This window comes from Sminthopsis crassicaudata, chromosome 4 (assembly GCF_048593235.1).
Source record: "Sminthopsis crassicaudata isolate SCR6 chromosome 4, ASM4859323v1, whole genome shotgun sequence".
Lineage (NCBI taxonomy): Eukaryota > Metazoa > Chordata > Mammalia > Dasyuromorphia > Dasyuridae > Sminthopsis > Sminthopsis crassicaudata.
In genome coordinates this window covers 114306814-114332401 of record NC_133620.1, presented here as the reverse complement: position 1 = coordinate 114332401, position 25588 = coordinate 114306814, and the positions used below count along the sequence as shown (strand labels likewise).

Here is a 25588-nt window from a genome sequence, read left to right as displayed (position 1 = left end):
ATGAAGAGGAGGTTCTTTTAACCAAGGTTAATTCCTCAGTATGTTCCCTTTTTCCCATCCCTTCCTATCTTCACCAGCAGTTTGCCTCCACCATGATTTCCCCTATCTCTCTAATCTTCTATTTCTCCTTGTGAATTGATTCCTTCCTCATTCCCTATTAGCATGCACAGTTTTCATTAATCCTTAAAAAAACTAACCAGATTCTACAATTCTTCCTGCCTTTTTCAACCAAATTCCTTGAAAAAGCTAATTAAACACATTATCTTCCATTTCTTCTCACTTCATTCTTTAAAAAATCTTTTCAATTTGACTCATAGTTTTATCACTTAACTACTCATTCCCATTTTATCATTGTTCCTTGAATTATCATATTTAACGAATTTTCCTCAAGTTTTAACATGGATGGCTTCCACCTTTTCCTAAATACTCTTCTCTCTGGATTTTCATAATACACTCTCTTTGTTCTCCTTTTCATGTAAAAGTAATTTTTTTCATTAAGTTTGGCAGTCATGTACAAATCTTTGTATATAGTAAGATAAAAGATAATGGAGAGAGAAACTTCAGAGTTTGGGGTCATGAAGGTGAAATATTCATGACTAAGTTGCTTAACATACAATAAAAGCATGATACTGTCCAACAGTATTTGTTATATATCTAAGCTTTAGAGATGGAGATAGGGGTGAGAGACCAAAATAAGAGCTATTTAAATGTCTGATTTTTTGATTTCACATCCTCAAATCATTCTCACACATCTAGCACTTAGTATATTGCAGGAGAGATAATATTAATATATTTAGGATTTGAGGAATAATGAGAATAGCAAGACATCCTGCAAAATAAAAGTATAAAATTGCTTTGAAAGCACTATATAATAAATAAGAGATACAGCCATAGATATAGACATAGATGTTTTAACCAGACTTAAGGACACAAAGTACTAAAAGGAAGGTTGGAGATAAGACATAGAACAGGTAACTAAGTTTCTTTTTGTTTGTTTTAGCATTCTCTGAGTTAATTTCAACTTAATTTTTACTAGCTATTCATTAAGAATTTTTATTTTTGATACATGATAGCTAAAAGGTAGTAAAGAGATAATTTTGGGAACACAATAGAATTTTTTATCTCATTGTTCTGTCTCCTGTAAGATTTCTGACAATGACTAATAATTCCATCTGTACTATGTATTAGACAGGATAATAAAAAGTATAATGTTAAAGAGAGAGGAAATAAAATATAAAAGGCAATAGCTAATTCATTTTCCATGCTAGTTCAGTCCTTGGCCTTTCCTGAGATTACTATTAGAAACAAAGTATGTGGCAATTTTGTGATGTCTATGCCATTGGTAGCAAACACAAATGAACAAATTTGAAGCCCAATCACTTAAAATGGAAGTCCACAAATCAAATGCTAAGTTCTTATTCACTGAAGTTTCTCTCTTGAAAAAGCAAACATTTCTAAGGCAGTATAAAATGCCAAATAATTTCATTTTAGTCATCAAGATAGATAAAAATCCTACTCTGCTTACCTTCAAGGCATATTGCAGGAATAAATACAGCAAAAATCCTTTGAGTCTTGATAGAAATTTAGCTTGAGTTCTTGCCCTAAAAATCTCCTATTGTTTGAGTTCGATAAGCTGATAATTCTGTATGGCTCATGGTTGATGTAAATATCTAAATAACCTTTGGCATAAAAAGTTTCCCCATTCCTGCATTGACACCATTTTGCTTTATTTTTTACTTTTTAATTTCTTATTTTTTTTCCTACTACATTTGCCTATATAGAGGCAGCTAAGTAAGTGGCACTGGCATTGGAATCAGAAACATCTTAGTGAAAATCCAGCCTCAGATATTTACTAACTATATGACTTTGGGCTAATCATTTAAACTGCTTGTTTCTGTTTCCTCCATATAAAATGGAAAAATAATAGTATCTATCTTAGAACATATTAGAACATAGTAAAAAAAAAAAAAAAAAAGGAATACAATAGAATCTTGAATTCTCTTTCTAAATTTATCTGGGGGCAGCGAGGTGGCTCAGTGGATAGAGCACCAGCCTTGAATTGTTTGTTTTAGCATTCTCTGAGTTAATTTCAACTTAATTTTTACTAGCTATTCATTAAGAATTTTTATTTTTGATACATGATAGCTAAAAGGTATTTGTATTTGTAGATCAGTTCTCTTAGAGATAAATAATCTAATTCCATCTTTTCTATAAGCATTGAGCAGTTAAATGACCAATGCAGTAATGTTCATTAAACATTTAAACATCACAAAAACACTTAAAATTTTCAGCTGTGGCTAAAATGTTGAATTTCTATATACCTATGATAGAGTTTCTTTTCAGTTCAAGATAGGGAATAATCAACAAATGTAGAAAATGCTTAAGTGTCAGATAACAGCTATGTGGCAATAAGAATTCAGTTCTCAAGATATCTGAAAGGGGAGAATACTAGGAATTTGGAAATAATCATCAATCTTGTTTTTAGGGGTATCTATTTTCCTGTTTTTTATAAAAAACTAAGTGAGAATTATTTATATATACAATGAGAGTTTCCTTGAGAAAGTTTGAAGATAACAAGTAAACATTTTTAGTCTAGAGCAGACCACAATTTTTGGTACCAAATTGACTAAAAAATACAGAATATAAGATTCTGATTTGGCTATTCTCAGCAATACAATGATCCAAGACAATTCTGAAGGACATGATAAAAACTGTTATCTATATCCAGAGAAGGAAGTGATGATGTCTGAATACAAATTAAAGGATACTTTTTTTGAACTTTATTTTTCTTGTGGGTTTCTTTGGGGTTTTTTGGCTTATGTTTTCTTTCACAACATGATTACTATGGAAATGTTTTAAATGATTGCATATGTTTAGTCCGTATCAAAGTTCTTGTCTTTTTTATGCAGGGGAGAGAGGAGGGAGGAAGAGAGAGAGTCTGGAACTTTTAAAACTGTAAGTTTTAAAAACAAAAAAATTGTTTTTACATGTAACTAAAGGAAAAAGAAAATACCAGATAAGTTTATTTTTTTTTTCTCCTGAGGCTGGGGGTAAGTGACTTGCCCAGGGTCACACAGCTAGGAAGTGTTAAGTGTCTGAGACCAGATTTGAACCCCGGTCCTCCTGAATTCAAGGCTGGTGCTCTATCCACTGAGCCACCTCACTGCCCCCAGATAAATTTAGAAAGAGAATTCAAGATTCTATTGTATTCCTTTTTTTTTTTTTTACTATGTTCTAATATGTTCTAAGATAGATACTATTATTTTTCCATTTTATATGGAGGAAACAGAAACAAGCAGTTTAAATGATTAGCCCAAAGTCATATAGTTAGTAAATATCTGAGGCTGGATTTTCACTAAGATGTTTCTGATTCCAATGCCAGTGCCACTTACTTAGCTGCCTCTATATAGGCAAATGTAGTAGGAAAAAAAAATAAGAAATTAAAAAGTAAAAAATAAAGCAAAATGGTGTCAATGCAGGAATGGGGAAACTTTTTTATGCCAAAGGTTATTTAGATATTTACATCAACCATGAGCCATACAGAATTATCAGCTTATAGAACTCAAACAATAGGAGATTTTTAGCTTTCAGTTCATCAGTGCCTGTGGTTGCTTTATAAAATGATTTTGCAGTCCTTATATGATAGACAAGCTAGATATTCCCCCATATCTGCCTTAAAGCCTTTTTTTCTAATAAGAGTTTTTCATTCACAGATTGAAAGACAGATAAATGGATTTAGAGATATGTCAAAATTATGTGAATCTCTGACAATGAAAAAAAAAATCAACTGGGGCAGCTAGATGGAGAGTGGATAGAGTACTGACCCAAGTTCGAATCTGGCCTCCCATACTTAACACTTACTAGCTGTGTGAGCCTGGACAAGTCTCTTAACCCCAATTGCCTCACCAAAAACAAACAAAAAGAAATAAGTATATTCTATGACATTCTTATTATTAGTAATGAGCCAGATATAAACAAAGATATGGATTTTTACCAAATATATCATGAATTATGTACATTTAGGAGAATAAAAAGAAGAAAGGTATTATAACCAGTGAGTTTCTCCAAATATTCCTATTTATGGGTAATTCTAATTATGTCAACTTAAATCTACACATTAAAAATATGATATGAATATAAAATATGAATATAAAAATATCATATGAATGCTTAGTGACCAAATTCTGATATGTAAATGGGAGGGACAAACTTTAAAAGGGTTCCTTCAGTATACATATTATGGATAAAATCCATATGAACAAACTTCATTACATCCATTTACTAAAAGTTAGAATTGAACAAACAGAAGTGAATGACTAAATGAGACATCAAAAATATATCAAATAAAACAAAAATAAAAAATAAAAATAGGAGAAAATGTAAAATACCTCCTTGGAAAAACAACTGACCTGTAAAAATAGATTCAGGAGAGATAGTATAAGAATTATTGGGCTACCAGAAAACCATGATTAAAAAAAAAAAAAAAAAAAAAGACCTAGATATCATCTTTCAGGAAATCATTAAAGAAATCTGATGTCCTAGAACCAGAAGGTAAAATAGTGATTGAAAGAATTCACTGATCACTTCCTCAGACCCCAAAATGAAAACTCCAAAGGATATCATAGCTAAATTTCAGAATTATCATACCAAGGGAAAATATTGCAAACAGCCAGAAAGAAAGAATTAAAATATTGAGGAACCTACAATCAAGATTACTCAGGACCTAGGAGCTTCCACCTTAAAGGATAGAAGGAGCTGGAATCTGATATTCCAAAAGGTAAAAGAACTTGAATTGCAGCCAAGAATCAACAATCCAGCAAAATTAAGTATTATCTTTTAGGTAAAAGATGGATATTCAATGAAACAGATGAATTTCATTTATTTCTGATGAAAAGCTGAATAGAAAATTTGATCTTCAAATGCAGAACTCAAGAGAAGCATAAAAAGGTAAAAAGGAAAGAAAAAAAAAAACAATTTTCTTTTAAAAGTTTACATCCCTATATGGGAAGATGATATGTTTAATTCTTGAGAATTATATCTCTGTTGTGGATATACTTAGAAGGTGCAGGAATAATTTGATTTTATTGTGATGATATAAAAAAATAAAGATATAAAGGAAATTGTACTGGAAAAAGAAAATGGAAGTAAAAATAGCGTAAATTGCATCTCACAAAGAGGCGAAATTGTTACAATTGAGGAAAAGAAGGAAGGGGGATGAGCATTGTATGAATCTTACTCTCATCAGATTTGTCTCAAAGAGAGAATATCAGACATATTTAACATCACAGAGAAACTTGTCTCATCCTACAAGGAAATAGGACAGGAAAGAGGAAAAGAAAGAGACTAATAGAAGGGAGAACAGAAGTAGAAGGGAGAAGGCATAAGAAAAAGGGACTGTAAAAGGGGAGGGCTGTTAGATGGAGGTGATGGTCAGAAACAAAATACTGGGGAGGAAGGAAATGGGGAAAGGGAAGAGAAAAGTATAACTTGGGGAAAATAATATGGTGGGATCAATAAGAAGCAAAAAAAAATAGATATAATTAAAAGAGATAAGGAAGGAAACTAAATGTTGCTACAGGGTACCATAAATAATGAAATAATATCAATATTAAACACATATGTGCCAAGTGATATAGCATCCAAATTCCTAAAGAAGTTAAGAGAGCTTCAAGAAGAATTAGACAACAAAACTATACTAGTGAGTAATATCAACCTTGCTCTTTCAGAGCTTGATAAATCAAACCATAAAATAAATAAAAAAGAAGCTAAGGAGGTATACAGCATCCTAGAAAAGTTATTCATGATAGACCTTTGGAGAAAATTGAATGGAGATACAAAGGAATATACTTTTTTCTCAGCAGTACATGGAATTCATACAAAAATTGACCATGTATTGGCATAAAAATCTCAAATCAAATACAAAAAGTCAGAAATAGTAGTAAATGAATATCTTTTCCAGATCATGATAGAATAAAAATTATATACAATAAAAGACCAGAGGAAATAGACCAAAAAATCACTGGATACTAAATAATCTAATCCTAAAGAATGAGTGGATGAAACAACAAATCACAGACACATTGGATATCATCCAAGAGAATGACAATAATGAGACAACATACCAAAATTTATGGGATGCGGCCAAAGCAATTCTTAGGAGAAGTTTTATATCTCTATATGCTTACATGCATAAAATAAAGAGGAAATCAATGAATTGGGCATGCAACTAAAAGCTAGGAAAAGAACAAATTAAAACCCTTCAATACCAAATTTGAAATTCTGAAAAAATAAAAGGGGAGATTACTAACACTGAAAATAAGAAAACTATTGAATTAATTAAAAAGAAACTGAGTTAGTTTTATAAAACAACAACAACAAGAAATATATAAACCTTTAGTTAATATGTTTAGAAAAAATAAAAAATAAAATAAAATTAATATCAAAAATGAAAAAGGAGAACTCTCCACCAATGAAGAGGAAATTAGAACAATAACTGGAACTATTTTGTAAGTGAAATAAATACTTACAAAAATATAGATTGACCAGATTAACAGAAGAGGAAATAAATTACTTAAATAGCCTCATTTTAGAAAAAGAAATTGAACAAACTATTAATAAACTCCTTAAGAAAAAAATCTCCAGGGCCAGATGATTTTATATTTGAATTCTACCAAACATTTAAAGAACAATTAATTCCAAACTATGCAAACTATTTGGAAAAAATAGAGAAAGGAGTCCTACAAAATTTCTTTTATGCCAAAGATGTGGTGTTGATATCTAAACTAGGTAGGGTGAAAACATAGGAAGAAAATAATTATAGACCAATTTCCCTAATGAATATTGATGAAAAAATCTTAAATAAAATATTAGCAAAGAGATTACAGCAAGTTATCCCCAGCATGATACACCATGAACAAATAGGATTTATACTAGGAATGCAGGGCTAGTTCAATATTAGGAAAACTATTAGCATAATTGACTATATCAATAAGAAAACTAAAAAGAAATGTGATTATCTCAATAGATGCAGAAAAAGCACTTGACAAAATCCAACACCCATTCCTATTAAAACATTGAAGAGTATAGGAATAAATGGAGTATTCTTTAAAATAATCAATAACATCTATTTAAAACCATCAGCAAGCATTATATTTAATGGGGATAAACTAGAACCATTCCCAATAAGATCAGGGCTGAAACAAGGTTGTCCACTATCACCATTACTACTCAATATTGCATTAAAATGTTAGCTTTAATAATAAGAGAAAAAAAAAGAAATGAAAGAAATTAGAGTAGGCAATGAAGAAACTAAATTATCAAAAGTCTTTGCAAATATGATGTTATGCTTAGAGAATCCTAAAAAAATCAACTAAAATGCTACTAGAAATTTCACAACTTAAGCAAAGTTGCAGTATACAAAATAAATCTATATAAATCATCAGCATTTTTATATTACCAACAAAGGCCAGCAACAAGAGATGCAAAGAGAAATTGCATTTAAAATAACTGTAGATAATATAAAATATTTGAGCATATACCAAAGCAATGTCAGGAATTATAAGAACACAATTATAAAACAATTTCCACACAAATAAAGTCAGATCTAATAAATTAGAAAAAGATATCAAGGGCTCATGGGTAGGCCAAGCTAATATAATAAAAATGACAAATTATTCTAAATTAATATACATATTCAGTGCCATAACAATCAAACCCGCAAGAAATTATTTGACAGAACTAGAAAAAAATAATAACAAAGTTCATCTGGAAGAAGAAAAGGTCAAGGATTTTAAGGAAATTAATGAAAAAATGCAAATGAAGGTGTCCTAGCTGTACCAGACCTAAAATTTTATTAAAACAGCAGTCATCAAAACCATTTGGCACTGGCTAAAAAAGAGATTATTTAATCAGTGGAATAAGTTAGGTTCACAAACTACAATAGTCAATGGCTCTAGTAATCTAGTGTTTGGTAAACCCAAAGACTGCACCTTCTGGGATAAAAACTCACTATTCAAGAAAAATTGCTAGGAAAATTGGAAACTAGTAGGGCATAAACTAGGCATTGACCCACACCTAACACCCTATACCAAAATAAGGTCGAAGTGGGTCTATGATTTAGACACAAAGAGTGATATTATTAGCAAATTAGAAGAACAAAGGATAGTTTACCCCTCAGATCCGTGGAGAAGAAAGGAATTTATGGCTAAAGAAAAGATGGAGTGCATTATGGAATACAAAATTGAAAATTTTGATTATATTAAATTAAAAATTTTTTGTACAAACAAAACTCATGCAAACAAGATTAGAAGGGAAGCAATAAACAGAAAAAAATTACATTCAGAGTCTTGATAAAGGCCTTTTTTCTAAAATATATAAAGAATTGACTCAAATTTATAAGAATTCAAACTATTCTCCAGCTGATAAGTGGTTAAAGGATATGAACAGACAATTTTCAGATGAAGAAATTGAAACCATTTTAATCATATGAAAAGGTGTTCTAAATCATTGTTGATCAGAGAAATGCAAATTAAGACTACTCTGAGGTTCCACTACATCTCAGATTGGCTAAGATGACAGAAAAAGAATATAATGAATATTGGAGAGGATGTGGGAAAACTGGGACATTGTTGATGGAGTTGTGAATTGATTCAACCATTCTGGAGAACAATCTGGAACCATTCCCAAAGGGCTATCAAACTATGCATAACCTTTGATCCAGCAATGTTTCTATTGGGCCTGCATCCCAAAGAGATCTTAAAGGAGGGAAAGGGACCCACATGTGCAGAAATGTCTGTGGCAGTCCTTTTTGTAATGTCAACAAACTGGAAACTGATTGGCTATCCATCAGTTGGAAAATGGCTGAATAAATTATGGTATATGAATGTTATGGAATACTATTGTTCTTTAAGAAACGATCAGGAGGATGATTTTAGAAAAGCATGGAGAGACTTACATGAACTGATGCTAAGTGAAATGAGCAGAATCAGGAGATCATTGTATACTCCAACAAGATGATTATATGATGATCAATCCTGATGATGTAGCTCTTTTCAACAATGAGATGATTCAGGCCAATTCTAATGGTCTTGTAATGGAGAGAGTCATCTACACCCAGAGAGAGCACTGTGGGAACTGAGTGCAGATTACAACATAGTATTTTTGCTTTTTGTTGTTTGCTTGCTTTTATTTTCTTTTTTCTTTTTTCCTTTTTGATCTGAATTTTCTTGTGCATGATAATTGTAAAAATATGTATAGAAGAATTGCACATGTTTAACATATATTGGATTACTTGCCATCTAGGGGATGGAATGGAAGGGAGAGAGAAAAAAAATTTGGAACACAAAAATTTTCGAGAATTAATGGTGAAAATTATCTATGCACATGTTTTGAAAATAAAGGGCTTTAATAATGAAAAAAAAATAATAACAATGCAAACAAACCATGCCTTCCAAGGTTAGAATACTATAATCAGTTTTTGAAAGGTTAAAGTTGCAGATCATTTAAAAGCCAATATAGAGGATTAGGCTGCAGTATATTACCATAGAATTGCACAGGAGAATTGGTAGATTTAAAAGGATGTTTTCAGAGAAATAAGCAAGTGGAAAATAATTTGATCACATTATGTAGTCAGCCAGTCAAGAAACATTTATTAAGTACCTACTACTTTCTGATTCTGGGGTTTCAAAGAAAAGTCAGAGACAGTCCTTGATCTCAAGGATAATCTAGTGAAGAAGTCGACACATAAAGAAAAAGTTGGAGTATAGAGGTAGGGTACATATTATGGGTGTATGATAAGGTCCAGAGGAATGCAGAGGAATGAGAAATGGGGAAAAAAAAGACTGCTTTGGATGCCTTTCTTAAATTGAGGATCTGGAAGGAATAGTTTTGTCCACCCTTTACCTTTACAATCATAGGGGAGGAAGACAAAGGATAAATTATAATTTGACTATCTATTTCACAAGTATGTATGTAAAGTTGAGCAATCTACTGGAAGTCCACCAGCACATTGTGGTGCATTTATGGAGAAATATGAATAAAAGTTGCATAGGATGAGAAAATATGATTTGTTATCTGATTGTTAGAAAAAGCAGAAACATTGATGAGATCACATAGCAATTAGTATATTCAAATAACATGAAAGTATTAAAGGACTAGGAGCTGCTCTAATCTAAAATTTAGGCAAATTTGGGAAGTATGAAAATTTGTATTTAATAATACATTTCAACATTCCTTCACAATACCTGCTGTCTTCCCAAATACTCAAAATTAGCATATGTTAGGTATCAAATATTGTAGCTTCTTAGGGTTCACTAAAATGTACTCCACTCGAGAGAATACCTTCTAAGAAATACTCCCAATACTTTGAGCCTATTAATCCAATCTCCATACCATCATTTTTTTCAAGTCTTTGATGGAAGAATTAAGAATAATGGATAAAACATGCCAAGAAGTAAATTTCAAAATGATAGAGGAAAAATTTCCTAATGACTAGATTATTGAATGATTTTTCCATCACTTGAAGTCATTAAGAACTAGTTAGATGACCACTTCTGGGGAACTTTATATAGATGATTCTTATTCAGATTAGGTTACAATAGATGGTTTCTATGGTCTCTCCTATTACCCCTTATCTGTCAAACTGAAAAACATGTATAGGATGAAATTAAACTGGCTGGTAAGATAGTTTAAACTGCATAGGTAATGGAGAATTATTGGGAGTTTTTAGAATAGTAGAATGACATGTTGAAAGAAGTATTTGGGAAAATTCATCTACTAGTGGTATGCCCACTTAATTGAAGAGGAGAAGAGATTGAACATAAGGGATGTTAGAATTGTTTATTTTATTTAAAAGAAACAGAAATTATTGCAGTAATTATACTTGAGTAGATTAACTCTTAAAACAAGAATATTAGAAGTAGGAAGAGAAGATTGTCTGTGAAAGACATTTTAAAGAAGGGATTAGCAGAATTTGTTCACTGGGTGTAAAGAATGAGGAAAATGATCATGAAAGGTAAACTTAAAGTTTAGAATCTAAAAAGAATCTGAATGGTTATTACCATTTACAGTAGGAAACTTTGAAATTAGAGCAGGATTGAAATTGCGGAAGGCATGAGGAAACATGATCTGTTGCCCACAGGAAAGGTTTTATGACTATGTTGTTAAGCATAAAAAAGCCAAACAATTGCAACCATATCATCATCATAAACATACTGTCTAATTTTCAAATTTCAGAATTATCTTTATAAAAATATGTATATATGTATGTATGTCTGTGTGTGTATTAGAAAAACAGTGAGAATATTCATTTTTAAGAACCATGAAATATCCAAAGCACTTTTTCTTATTTGAAATACCAAAAATTTCATTTAAATTTCTGGCTAAGTACATACCTCTAAAAAAAAAAAAAAAAAAGTTACTCTATTAGAGCTCAGTTTCCTATCTGTTAAATGATTGAAATCTCTAAGGGCTCTTTTCAGGTTTAACATTCTATAACCTTATTGGAAATCTTCATTGTTTATTTGAAGAATAAACATCACAAAACATGACAGTAGCATGAAAATAACATCCAAAAATTTGAGTTAACATTTTGCTATTAAATGTTCACTGATTTATAAATCATATTTTAATTTACAAATGTGTACATAAAATTTACAGGTATTCTGCAATATAATTTGTTGTTATACTTATTTATATTATATGCTATCATGTTAAAACAAAGGAAGGCAAAAAGAAGTCATTCTTTTAAATAATAAAGTAATGGTTTTCTGGGCTGTTCTATAATATATACTTTTAAAAACATTGCAGACTGTGGCTAAATTATCAAAGATATAGTTTTTCATTTTATTCTAGATCTTTAGTTTTCCTAAGATGTTTCTCTAAAATTCTGGCACCATTTTGGAGGTAAGGGTTTTTTTGGTTTGTTTGGTTGGGATTTGGGGGGTTTTGGGGGGGGGCTTTTTTTTTTTTTTTTTTTTGCTTTTTTAAAAATCAAGCTAACAATAAACTTTGCATATTGCTACCAGTAGGTGGAGCAGACATCATAATTTATTACTCAAGAACAAGAACAAGGAAATAAAAGTAGAACTTTTTACAAACAAATACAGGTAAATCTGAAAATAAGCTTTCTTCAAACATTCCTTAGCATTCAGTCTTTAAAATGCTTTCAATCCTTATTTATCATGATTTTTAAATTTCTTCCAAAGCCAATAAACAAATTATGTTTTTTTTAAAAAGTCTCTAACAAGAATATCAATAATGATCATATATGTGAGAAATTTAATTAGACAAATTCCTGAATTGACATAAATAACTTTGTTAAAATGTAAGAATATGTACTTTAATTTAAAAATGGTGTAAGTTTGAATGTTATCTAGTAGTTTGATTCAGGTAAAAAGGATTTCAGAAAACATCTACAGAGACAAAAATTCTTCATGTGCTCATTTAATAATGTAATTAAATTGAGCCATGTTTTTACAGGTAAGGAGGTGCATAGCAAGCAGTATTCTAAGAAATATAATTAATTATATTAAGTCTGTAGCAACAAATTAACCTTATTAATACTAGTAAATGATGATTGATTATTTATGCAAATATGTTACTATGTTCAGTTGTTTCACTGAAATAAACATACTAAAAAGTATTCCAATATTACTTTAACTTTTTAAACTAATAAAGCTTTAAGGAGTCTATTAATTCACTTACTGCAATATTGGTTATTTATTTGTGGTAACTTCTTTTTAAAGTTAAAGTGTTTATATGAGTAAGAAAAAGATAAAATCAGTAACAAATATAAAATTTTAGAAATATTTCATTAAAAGAGGGCTAAATTTGGAGTTAGAAGATTTGGATTTGAATCATAGATTCAAATGCGTGACCTTAGATGAGTCACTTGTGCTATTAGGTCTTTTCCTCAAAATGGAACTAATACATATGGGATTGGTCTAATTTTTAAGTCTCTTCCAGCTCTAAATATATCCACTGTGAGTTTTTATATATTTTTTTAGAATTAAAAATAGCATGGAAAATAGACTTTTAAAATGTAGTGCCATTGTTAATGTTCTAGCTTTTAAAAACATTATAAGATAAGGCACCATCTATTATAAAATATAGTTTATTTTGTTGTCTTTAAGATTTGCAAAGATGAATAGAACAAAGAAATATCCTTTGAGGTACAACATTCTCATTTTAAAATTTAGCCTTCCACCTGTAGAGACTTATATGAACTGATGGTACATGAAATGAATAGAATCAAGAGAACATTTTATACAGCAATAAGAAAATTATGTGAGGATCAACTGTGATGGAAGTGGCTCTCTTCAACAATGAAATGATTCAGGCCAATTCCAATAGATGTGATGGAGAAAGCCATCTATACCCAGGGAGAGGACTATGGGAACTGAATGTGGATCACAACATAGCATTTTCACATTTTATTGTTGTTGTTGTTGTACGCTTGCTTGTTTTTACTTTTCTAATTTCCCCCCTTTGTGATCTTATTTTTCTTGTGTAGAATGATAAATGTGGAAATACGTTTAGAAGAATTGCACATGTTTAACCTATATTGTATTACTTGGTGTTTAGGGGTAGGGGAAGGTAGGGAGGAAAGAGAAAAAAAGGGGACACAAACTTTTGCAAGGGTGAATATTGAAAATTATCTCTAAATATATTTCAAAAATTAAAAAGCTATTATTTTCTTTAAAATTACTCTTCAGTCACATTCTACTTATGAATTTATAATTTTAATATTAAACTCTTTTCTTATGCTGGATTTTTTATGAAGAGAGATTTAACATTTAAAAATCCAAGATTGAGTGTAGTTAGAATGTTACTTAAATGAATGTAAAAGATAAATGTAAAGTCCTACAGTTGGACTAAAAAAAAAATACAATATGCAGGAGATATGATTAGATTGTAGTTTGCCTGAAAAAAAATCTTGTTTTAGTGGACTAGAAGCCCAATATGAATCAACTGCAAAATATGTAAACAAAAATGCTAATTCTTTTTTTGTCCTGTATTAAAAGAATGTAGAATTGCAGAGATGGTAATCTCATTATGTTTTGTTCTAGTCAGGAAATATCACAAATAGTGTTCTCAGTTCTGGACATTACATTATTGGGGAGTCATTGCCCTTATTCCTCATTTATAGGGACTTATTAGTTCTCACTTGTCCTATTGCCATAGACATAACAATTGTTCCTATTTCTAAACTTCTTTACCCTCCAATCTATTCTCCATATTAATGCCCACATTATTTTCCTGAAACATAGATCTGGTTATACATATCACAGTTACAAAAGAAAAAAAAAATGTAGCTCCCTATTGCCTCTAAGATAAAGTATAAAATTGTCACTTTAACATTTATAACCTTCCACAATCTGGCTCCCACCTATTTCTCCTGCCTTGTTTCATATTATTTCCATTTCCACACACTCCATTTAGGTTAAATCATCCTATTAGTTCCCTTTTCACAAATCATGTTTCCCATTGCCATGCATGCCTTTGTACCTGTAGCCACCTCATGTCCAGAATATTTTTTCTTCTCATTTATTATAATCCCTAGATTCCTTCCAAGCATAACTCAGGCCCAATTCCCTCCATAAAATCTTTCATGGTGTCCTCATTTCTTAGTACTATGTTTCTGTTGAAATTACCAATGGGTATACTGATTTCCTCCAGTGGAACGTATAGTACTTGAGAAGAAGGGTTGTTCAATATTTGTCTTTGCCTCCTCAGTACCCATCTTATCCCATGTACATAAAAGAAATTTAATATGTGTTAAATTGAATTTAATAAGCTTAGGTCAAGTATTTTTTTACATGTTTATGATATGCCAAGCACTGTACTAAGGACTGGAGGTACACAGAAAGGCAAAAACAGTAGTCTTTGACTCTAAGAAGTCCATCTTTTAATGAAGGAGATCACATGCAACTACGTATACACAAAATATATAAAGAATAAAATAGAAGTAATCTCTGAGGGAAGATGGCTATTGGGCTGGTATGGATAGAGAATGGAAGATGACCAGAAAAGGCCTTTTGTGGGTGATAGGAACTGAGTTGAAAAATACTGAATGGTTCAAGGATTTGCATGTTTTTCTTGTGCAGAGGCCATGCTGATTTCCAACATGTTGTTCCAGTTTTAGAGTATTATTAGCTAAAATGTAGAAATTCAGAGCAAGAATGATCTGGATGAGAAAGGACCTAGAGATCATACTTGTTGGAGAAACTGAAGATATTTGACTTTAAAAAGAGAATATTTAGGAGGAACATGATAGTTTTCTTTAAAGATATGAAGAGCTATCATGTAGAAGAGGCATTAGTTTGATTCTGAAAAATCCTAAACAAGCAGATTTAGTCTCTTTGCCCTCTAAGAACTATCCCAAAATGGAACATCTTTTCTCAAAAGACAGTAATACTACCTTATTAATTAAAAAGGCCTGGATGGTGACAAGAGAGGATGATAACACTAGAGGAGTTGTAGACAGACAGACAGACAAGCATTAGAACACATTATTGGTGTAATTATGATGCAGTCCAGCTGTTTTGGGGAGTAATTAGGAATTACTATCATGAAGTAGTGAGAAAAACCATAACTTTTAACCTAGAGATTCCACTGCTAGATATAGCAGTCATTGACAAAGAAGTCATTGACAAAAAGATTCCATACAGCAAAATATTTATAGGGCCAATTTTTGTAAGAGCAAAGAACTGGAAACAATTGGAGAATGGATAAACAAATTGCAGTACATGAATGGGATGAAATATTACTGTGCATTAAGAAATGATGAATGTGATCAAAACAAAAACAAAAGATGGAAAGACTTAATTGAACTAAAACAAAATGAAATAGAGTAAGAACACAATAGACCTCAGTGATGTAATGGAAAGAACTACCACATAATGCAATCTAAAATTACGTTGCAAAAGTGTGCAGAACAAACTTGGTCCATTCTAAAAAAGAGAAATGAAAAAACATCCTGTCTTGGAGTGATGAGAGGAAAGGAGATTTCATGGATGACAAACACATGTCAGTTTTCTCCTTAATGTATTGATTATCTTAGCTTAAAGCTTTATTCTCTTTTCAACCCCTAAAATGTGCTATCCAGATAGAGAGGAGAGGATGCAGAGGGAAATCTAGGTGACATAAAAACAAAAGATAACTACTTTTTTAAAGGGGGAGTGGGGGGTAGTTGAGAGACCTCTAGGGTATATTACAATGGAATTCTTGTTCACATACAAATTGTCTTTTGGGTCCTTTCCAATCCCAATATTATTTGTTTCTATTATTCTGAAATCTTTAAGGCACCTTGAGAGTCTAATCAATAACAAGTGAATTCCCACCATCATTTTAAATGTTCAGTTCTTTAAAATAAATATACTTTGAAAATTCTTAGATATTAAAATTCTCTTAGCTTTTTGTGTAAAATAGTAAGAGGAAATATGCTGTACTGGAGAGAGGGCTAGCCCAGTATTTCAGAATACCTGGGTTCATGACCTGCTTTGAATATATACTAGCTGTGTGGCAGCTGTGAACACTGACAATTCTTTTAACCCCTTAGCTTCCCTAAGAACTCTGCACGACAATCTGTTACAGATAAGTTGACGATCTACAGGACATCAGTTGCCAACACCAATAAAATCACATATCTCGGTGAACCGCGCTCACTTTTAAAAATTACATTCTCTTTTTATCATCAAAACTAAAACTATGGAACATCAAAATCGTCCTGAATTCAAAGGTGATTCCTAAATATGCAAAATCTGAAACACAAATTCCTCCTTAAAATAAAGAAAAAAGTTGGCTGAAGCAAACGGATCTGAGGAAAACGTTTACTTGAAAACCTTCCTTAAATCCTATTTGGAAACACAGAGAAAACGTAGACTCTCGGCATTAGCTCAATTAAAAAGAGAGAAAGGGAAAGCGTCTTCCGCTTTAAGCACTTGTTAGTTCTAGACTAGTTCAACAACATAACAATACACCAGTCAAAATGAGTTTTGAAAGTGAGGCGATGCCCTTTGTGTTGCGTTATCAGCGCCGCAGATCAAAGTGCTGACTTGGACGCTTTCTGTGAGCCTCTCCGAAACTGCTGTCACAGAATAGTCATGGTGCCTGCTCTTGCCTAGAGAAAAGCCTGAAATTGAACTCGAAGCTGTGTCTTTGTGATATCTTTCCAACAAGTCATGTCCCATTCAGCCTGCTAGTTTATCTCTGTCAGACTCGGGGCTCCAGTGGCTTGTGAGAGCTGCCAGGGCCAGGTATACCGACCTGCTTTGTGCTGAGAAGGTAATGGGTCTTTCGGGCTTGGTTCTGCTTTCTCTTCTCTTCCTTCTCTAGGTCAGCCTTTTTCTTTTCTCGAGCTTTCATCTCTGCAAACTCCTCCAGTGCTTCCCTGCATCAAAACAATTCTCTGTTATTTACAATCAACCCAGTAATTTTGAGGACCCGTTATGGGTAGAAATAAGAACACTTTTGTATTGTGCTTATCCGTTTTTAAAGTGCCCACAACTAATATTTTACTCAATAAAGTTAGGAAACAGACATTTTGAACGGAAAGGAAATTATGAAAATAGATCTTGCCTCAGGTGATTAGCTGACTTAGTGATTTTAACTTCTAAAACAGATAGTTAAGCTACTAAAATGTGAAGCTTTGATTTGATATTTAGGCATCTCAAATCATTATTTCCATATGCAATGCCAATTTCAAAATTGTGCATCTGTCTATTGTACACATAATTTATTACAACTTAATCTCAATTAGCATTTCTAATAAGATCAATAAGAAACAGACATTGTACATTAGCCAGCATACAAAAGATTGACACTTGGTTCAGCGATGTGTACAGACAGAATAAATGTTAAACTAGATGAAGCATTTCAAGCCTCTTTCATATGTTCAATAAAATTAAAATAATAAAAATATTCACATGTGTCTCTCTGACAAGTATATGTGCAATAAACACGGTAAGACTTGTATTTTGACATAATTCTAGACGTTCTGAATTATCTAGAATTTTGAGCTCCAGGAAGACAAGGCCAGTATTTTTTCTCCTGCAAACATTGTAATGTTCTCTATATCTAGTTGATCCCCCATAAATATTTGTTGGAGTTTAAGTAGCATACCAAAATATAACTTGCTAAATAAACAACAACAACAACAAAAAAAAAGGTTTGGAAAATTACTTAATACTTTCACAGCATCTTTTCAGGATTTATTTTAGAATACACTTTTAAAGGTATGCACACAAACATATAACACAATAGGAAATGAATATATTTTAAGTAAATCACCCATGCTTTTACTTCAAAGGTAGCAGGGAAAAAGAGAATGAAAGGGGGGAGAGAATTCAAGTAAGAAAAAGACATATACATCTATTTCAATCTGTAGATTTTTTTCCAGTTTACTGTTAAAGGGTACTAATACAATATTTCATACAAGGTTACTTATGAAACATACTGACGTTTAAAAATCACCATGCTATGCTTTTGCAGCAGTGTAATTTTTTTCAACATAAGATTAAATTGCAAAATAAATGAATTACTTAGAGTGGCATGGCCCCCATTTTGCCATCCTTCTCTTGAAAATTGCTTATTAATATGAAAAAAGGAGTTGGAAAATAGCCTGTTTTACTTTATGCATAGTATTTTGGGGGCCTCCAAGCCTGGATAACTGGACTAGCTGCACATTTAGATTGTGTTGGCAAGCTGGTACAATGACCTTCCTGACCTGCATCTCAAGGCTATTATTAATCGCTAAGTAACCTGGTAAAGCCAAACAAATTTGTTTCCATTGAAAGGATCTCTATCTGTGTCTGAGAATTTGTGCTGTACCAAACAAACCTCATTAACTGTGTCCATTTTTGACAAAGAACTAGGAGTTGGAAGGATTGGTGACCTTTGTTTGTCCTTACAGTACGATTTCAGGGCAGTTACATGTGAGCAAATAAGTGTTTTTAAAAGGAAAAAAAATAGTGATTTTTTTTTTTGTTACACATAAAAACTAGGTGAATGCATTTTAATTTTTATAAAATATTTTAGATTATTCTTTTTCTTGTCATCTTACTTATCTTTCAATCTTATTATCACTGAAAATGAAAAATTTACATTATAAATTGTTTCCAGAAGTACATCTTTTACTGCTGTCCAGCAATGAGAGATAATTTTTACTATAAAGATAAATATTATTATAAATCCCAATATAATATATATAATATGATATTTGTATATAATATAAATATGTAAATTAAAAATATACTATTGCTTATGAGTTATTTTAATAACATAAGACTATAGATTTAGATTTTGAAGAACCCATAGAGCCAGCTAGTCCAACTCCCTCATCTCACAGTTGAGGTAACTGAGGCCCAGAAGGACTTATTTGTCCAAATCACAGTCCTTTGACTCTTAAGTAAATGGGATGAGATTTTAAAGGTTCTCTTTAAGGATCAAATATTTACAATAAGTCTGCATATAATTATAGATGAATTAAAGAGTTAAATTCTATATCATTAAGTATATGGAAGCCGAGACAGAGATTTCATGTTCAAGAGGTAGAGAAAGTTAAAGTATATCAGAGTGTGCCTAGGGAACAGGAATATAGGAAATGAATATGAGTACTATTGTCAGCTTACAAAGCGTACAGATAAAAGAAATGGAATTGGTGATTTAGGAGCATAAAATTCACTATGATACAATAGAGTACAAGACAATTCAGAGATCCAGAAATAATTTGGATAGAAAGTAGAGGCAGAAAAGCCAGGAAAATTCATATAAGAGTCAGTAATGTTGACTGGGGCCTTTATATTCAAGATCATGTTCTATATCCTCTGAGAGACACAAAAAAGAACCACACAGGATCTCATAACTCAAAGAACTTATGTGATCTAGACCCAGCTAGGTGGTACAATGTATTAGAGTGCTAAACCTGGAATCGAGACCTGAATTCAAATGTAGCCTCAAACACATATGTGTGACTTAGGCAAATTTCTTAACTTCTGTCTGACTCAGTTTCCTCATCTGTAATATGGGAATAACAATAGGATTTGCCTCCCAGGGCTGTTGTGAGCATTTGTAAAGAACTTCATAAATCTTAAGCACCATAAAATTGCTTAAGTATTACAATTACACTTAGGGAAGACTATAACTGTAACACAAGGTAGAATGTAAACTTGGTCAGAGATCATTTTCCTTTTGTGTGGGAGATGAGAACCTATCATATTATCTTGCACATGGGAGGTACTTAATATATTTATGTGGAATGTAATGCTTGTTGTAAAATGTAAACATTCATAAACTGTGGTATAAACATAGTGTGATAGGAATTCTGAGGAGGAGGCATCAGAGATAGCATTCACTAAGGAAGTGACATTTGACCAGGGAACTTTCACTTAGATCATATTGTAGTCATCATGATTAAATATTTTATGCATGGCTTTTGGATTCTGCCATAAAACAAAATATCTTTTTGTGGGGAACTCATGCAAGTCAAAAAATGTTAAAAACAATATACCTTTTATTAAGGGAACCTTTTACCTCATACAAATGAAGCTGGTAAATTGGGGGTGAGGAGAATGAGAGGAATAGCATGAAAAGGGAGGGAAATGTAGGGGGGGAAAGATACAGTAGTATTATCACAGCCACCTGAAAGACAAGAATTCATCCAGATCTCTGGAGGGGAAAATGTACATAGTGTCCAGGTCTGGGGTGTGTTGATTTTCAGGCCCTGAAGAGGTGGTTCTGTGATCCAGGCAAGTCCTCACACCCAAGTTTTCAGTCACTCTTACAGTTATTAAGTTTGAGATAACTGGGATGGCCTCTGCAACAAGGTGCTAGTGTATTGATGAAATGGGGGGAGAGATGATGAAGTCTCACTTAAAGAGTTTCTGACTGGTTTGCCCCTTGTGACATCACAGGTAATGGGTACCAATTGGCAAGGATGAATGGGGCATGGAAGTTTCCATCAAAGAAGATTCCAAATATTGCTGGGAGCGGATTTCAAAGCAAGGGAAGACCTGGAGTTTTAGGTGGGAGAAGGGACCCTCTCTAGACTATAGAAAGGAAGAAAGAAATTTTCTAGTTTTATCAAAATTTTATGTCAAGAGATATTGTAAAAGTACCACAAAACTCTATGAGTTTGAACAAGTTCAAATTGTCCCATTGTCTTTATATGTAAAATAATGGAGTGGGAGACATGATTAAGGGCTCTTAACCTGTGTTATGAACTTTTCTCAGTCTGGTGAAATCTAAGGCTCCTGAGACTAATACTTTAAATGCATAAAATAAATATATACAGTTATAACTGAGATCAATTACAGTTAGATGTTGTTATCAAAATGTTTGTTAAAGTTCATTTCCCTCTCTTGGTAGTTTATAGTGATACATATCTATTAGAAAAGTGAGACAAGATTATTTCCCCCATGGCTATTTTTTAAACTAGTATCATCAATTCAAAAACCAATCTTCTTCTCAAGTAAATACTGCTGAGAAAAGGGGAGAATTATTCAATTTCATAATTATTCTACTAATTCTACTAATCACTAATATTGACTTATGATTCATTTATTTGTCCAATTTCAAATAAACATCAAATACTTCACTAATATAGTTAGTGAACTAACTATATTATAATTAATAAAAACTCCACTCAAGTAATTCCACTGCTAACCTTTGTTAACTTTTTTTAAGTTCAAAAATAGAGTTTCCAAAAAAACTGGAAGGCTATTAATTTTTTAACATTCCTTTCTTTTGGAAAAAAAATTATGAAAATAAATTTTGATACTGATTATCCTCTGACCTAATTTTTCATTTGATCTGTTGTTATTTAGTTATTTCAGTTTTGTTCAACTCTTCATGACCCTATTTGGGGTTTTCCTGGCAAAGTTACTGAAATGGTTTGCCATTTCCTTCTCCAATTAAATTACAGATAAGGAAACTGAGGCAAACAGGATTCTCATTATCAATAAATCACAGTGGTTTCCTATTATCTCCAGGGTTAAATGAAAAAAATCTTCTGTTTGGTATTCAAAGCCCTTCATACTGGAAATCCTTCTGCCTTTCCAGTCTTATACCTCACACCATATTCCACCTTTGTTCCCTACTACCATCACCATCATTGTCACTCACCTCTGTTCTAGTGACACTGACTTCTTTGGTGTTTCATGAACAAAATAATCTATCTCTCAGCTCTGGAAATTTTCTTGAATTGTGTTTCCTATATCTACGTTCTATCTTCTATATCAATATTCTATCCTTATCTCCTTCAAGTCACACTTAAAATTCTGTCTTCTACAAGAAGGCAGTCCCAATCCCTCTTAATTCTAGTGTCCCCTTTCTTAATTATTCCTACTTAACTTGTATACAACTTATTTGTACATATTTGTTTGCTTGTTGTCTCACCTATTAGATTGTAAACTCCTAAAGGGTAGAGACACTTAACCTTTTTTTTTTCTTTTTTTTTGGTAACCCTCCAGTAACTATCATAGTGCCTTTCACATAGTAGGTACTTAATCAGTGTTTATCAATGCTTAGGTCTCCCCTAAAAGAGATCACAAAAAGAAAACAAGGGCCCATAAGCTTTTGTAGATATCTACATCTCTAACTCTATCTATCTATTCTGTTGCAGTAGTAAAGAATAAGTAACTAAAGGGGGGGGGGGGACAACAACATATGGTACATACAAAGAGCCAGGCACTGTGCTATGCACTTTTACAAATGTTATTACATTTGATCCTCAGCAACTCTGATGTGTAGGTGCTCTTATTATCATCATTTTACATTTGAGCAGACTGAGATAGAGAGGTTAAGTGATTTGCCCAGGACCACACAACTGGTTAATATCTTAAATCAGATTATAATTCAGGGCTTCCTGAATCCCAGCCTAGCACAACATCTGTTTTGTCAGCTATCTTCCCTCTCTGCTTGCAAACCTGCTCTTAACTAAAGGGTATCCATTAAATGGGAAATGATTGAATAAGATATGATCAAAAGTATAGTTTCAGAGAAATATTGAAAGATTGATGCAAAATGATCCAGAGTAAAGTGGGTAGAACCCAGGAACACACATTATACAATAACAATTACACTGCAAAGACAAACAATTTTCAAATACTTAAGAATCAATGCAAAGACCAACAATGATTCCAGAGGATTGATGATCAAGCATGCTACCCATCTCCTGACAGAAAAGTAACAGAATGAGTTATACATATGTAGGTGTATGTATACACACATAAATATAACAAACCCAATGTACAAATTTATTAATCTAAGCATATTTTCTAAGATTTTTTTGAAAAAATAAAATTATAAAAGAAGAACTTACATATGACTAACTGAAATGGTAATTATTATAGAAAGTGCTCAAAGAGGGGACAATTGGTTTCAGGAAGATACTTTCTAATTTAAAAAATATGAAAAGATATTGTATAACACTGTGAGAAAGAAAACAAGTTCTATCTCATCAACTGGAGAATCCCAGTCAGCTTCCTGATAGTAAGGCCTCTCTTGCTTTTGCATTCCTAGTACTTAATAGAGTAAATTGCACAGAATAGATTCTTAAGAAATGATTGCATAATTGTATGGCAATTGTTGCCTCATATTCTTTTCTTTGAGCTTAAAAAGGAACCTTATATATCCACTTTGTAGGATCTGGGAAGGAAATATCTTCTTTTAAACGATTCTTTCTTTTGTCATTCCCTGCCTCCTGTTTTAGCATTCTGTAGTCATCAATCTGTCAGGAATATAATGCATAACAAATGATGCCCCGGAAAGTGACTAATGCTAGGAGTCAACAAAGTTTATGATTTTGACACTTAAAACTAACAAGTTTATGACTTTTTTAAAGAACTAGCCTTCCAAAAGAATAAATACAAATATACACCAATCATTAGTTCATTCCCACTTTTATTCAATCTCACTTTGTATTATTGTTGCTGCTGCTGTTGTTTTTGCTAGATGGCCTTATGAATACATGTTCATGATAAAACTGCATGCAGCTATTCTTGCAAAGAGAGTGATTATCTCTTTCACAAAAAGAAATATAAAATATTACAAATGAACTTTAAAATATCCTGCTTCCTTTGTGCTTTCAAAGAGAGTAAGACAGTATGTTTAAAAGAGTAAACAGTTTGAAGACTGTGTGGTAAATATCTATAATGCAGGTTTTATGGTGGAGGAAACAAAATTGTCTCATACCTGAAACTCATATTATCCATTGAATAATTTTATGAGAGGAGATTATATTACTTGTAAGTAGGGAGATTCTAGACTTGAGTCATATCTGTGTTTTGCTGTAGAAATTTTCCTGAAAAAATTCAGTTAGGGTCAAAAAGAACCTAAAAACTGGAATCAAGTTCCCAGCATTAATCCCAATCTGAATAAACACATCAAATGAGTAGGCAAATTCATTTGAAAGGAGGTCAGGGTTGTATTCTTGGGGTGCCTAACTCCTCCTTATCTAAAATTCAAAAGAACTTCACAAATGAGAATTTCACAAATATAAAGATATTAAAATTAAACAACATATTATTAGAATACCCAAGAGCCTGAAATGGAATCCCTGATTCCTTAATTGAGTGGTCTAACTATCAGAGTCTACTCCCTGGGACCTTAAAAAAGTTCCTTTTAACTGGGAGAAGAATTGAATAACACCATCAGATGGTCATTGGATTAGCTTACTACTTCCAGGAAAATCTGACTGCTATTGATGAGAATGTTACTAAGAATGTGTAATTATATGGTTCCTGGAGGGTACTTATAATTGAATTATAAGGTGTCTAGTAAGCATTCTAAGCAGTGACAGGACACTTTACGGATTTGTCACAGTCCAGAATGTGAACAAGACACTTCATAATTCATACAAAAGTACACTTAAGAAACAATATGATTATATTAAAACATTTTTCTTTTAAAAGAAAATGAGACCAGAGGTTTCTACAAAGAGGTTTTAAAATTTTATGAAATTTCATATTATACTTTACTCCATGATTTTTAGTCTGTTACCACTTTAGAAATAGAGAAAATAATGAGAAGAGAAAGTAAAAGAAAATACAGAAAGCAAGTAACCATCCAAATCAGAACTAGATAATTATCTAGATTATCATGTCTCTTTTCTTAGTTAAAAAAACACAAAAACAAAAACAAAAAAAGAGAAACAAACAAACAAAACAAAAAAAACTTTGTCCCAAGTACAAGTATAAATATAGGCAATGAAATTTATGTGAATTTTATTTTCAGATTTTAAGTTATGTTGTCTTAGGTGTGGAAGAAAGTTTCTTATTGTGCTATTTCTATGTATTCTTTAATGCAACAAGTTTTTCACCCATCCAACAGCCTATAGTAAGTCCTTACAATTCTTGAACTTGGCACACTTCACAGCCTAACTCCAGTATTATTCTAGATTAATTTCATATTACTCTTTCACATACTTCCATTGATGCGTCTTTGAATAAGTTGATCTCCATATCTGGGATATATTCCTTTTCTCACCATTCCTCTCAAAATACTAAACATCTTTCCAGGTACCACTCACTAGCTTTTTCTGATACCCTTATTTATCAGTGCTACTTTCTTCTTTTATCCAATATTTATTACT

The 25588-nt window shown here is 32.0% G+C and overlaps 2 protein-coding genes across 5 annotated transcripts in view; one reads left to right on the top strand and one right to left on the bottom strand.

Annotated features, from left to right (window-relative positions):
- SPATA17 (spermatogenesis associated 17) overlaps positions 1–25588 on the bottom strand; it is a 267209-nt gene that overhangs the window by 104102 nt on the left and 137519 nt on the right. The window contains exon 6 of one of the 2 annotated variants that reach the window (XM_074309186.1): positions 17262–17389. In XM_074309186.1, the coding sequence (XP_074165287.1) occupies positions 17262–17389 (128 nt within the window). The remainder of the gene's footprint in view (positions 1–17261; positions 17390–25588) is intronic. The other variant, XM_074309185.1, reaches the window with a different exon arrangement.
- GPATCH2 (G-patch domain containing 2) overlaps positions 17063–25588 on the top strand; it is a 459123-nt gene continuing 450597 nt past the window's right edge. For 2 of the 3 annotated variants that reach the window (XM_074309183.1, XM_074309184.1), the window contains exons 1-2: positions 17063–17283; positions 20910–21020. In XM_074309183.1, the coding sequence (XP_074165284.1) occupies positions 20944–21020 (77 nt within the window). In that variant the 5' untranslated portion in view covers positions 17063–17283; positions 20910–20943. The remainder of the gene's footprint in view (positions 17284–20909; positions 21021–25588) is intronic. The other variant, XM_074309180.1, reaches the window with a different exon arrangement.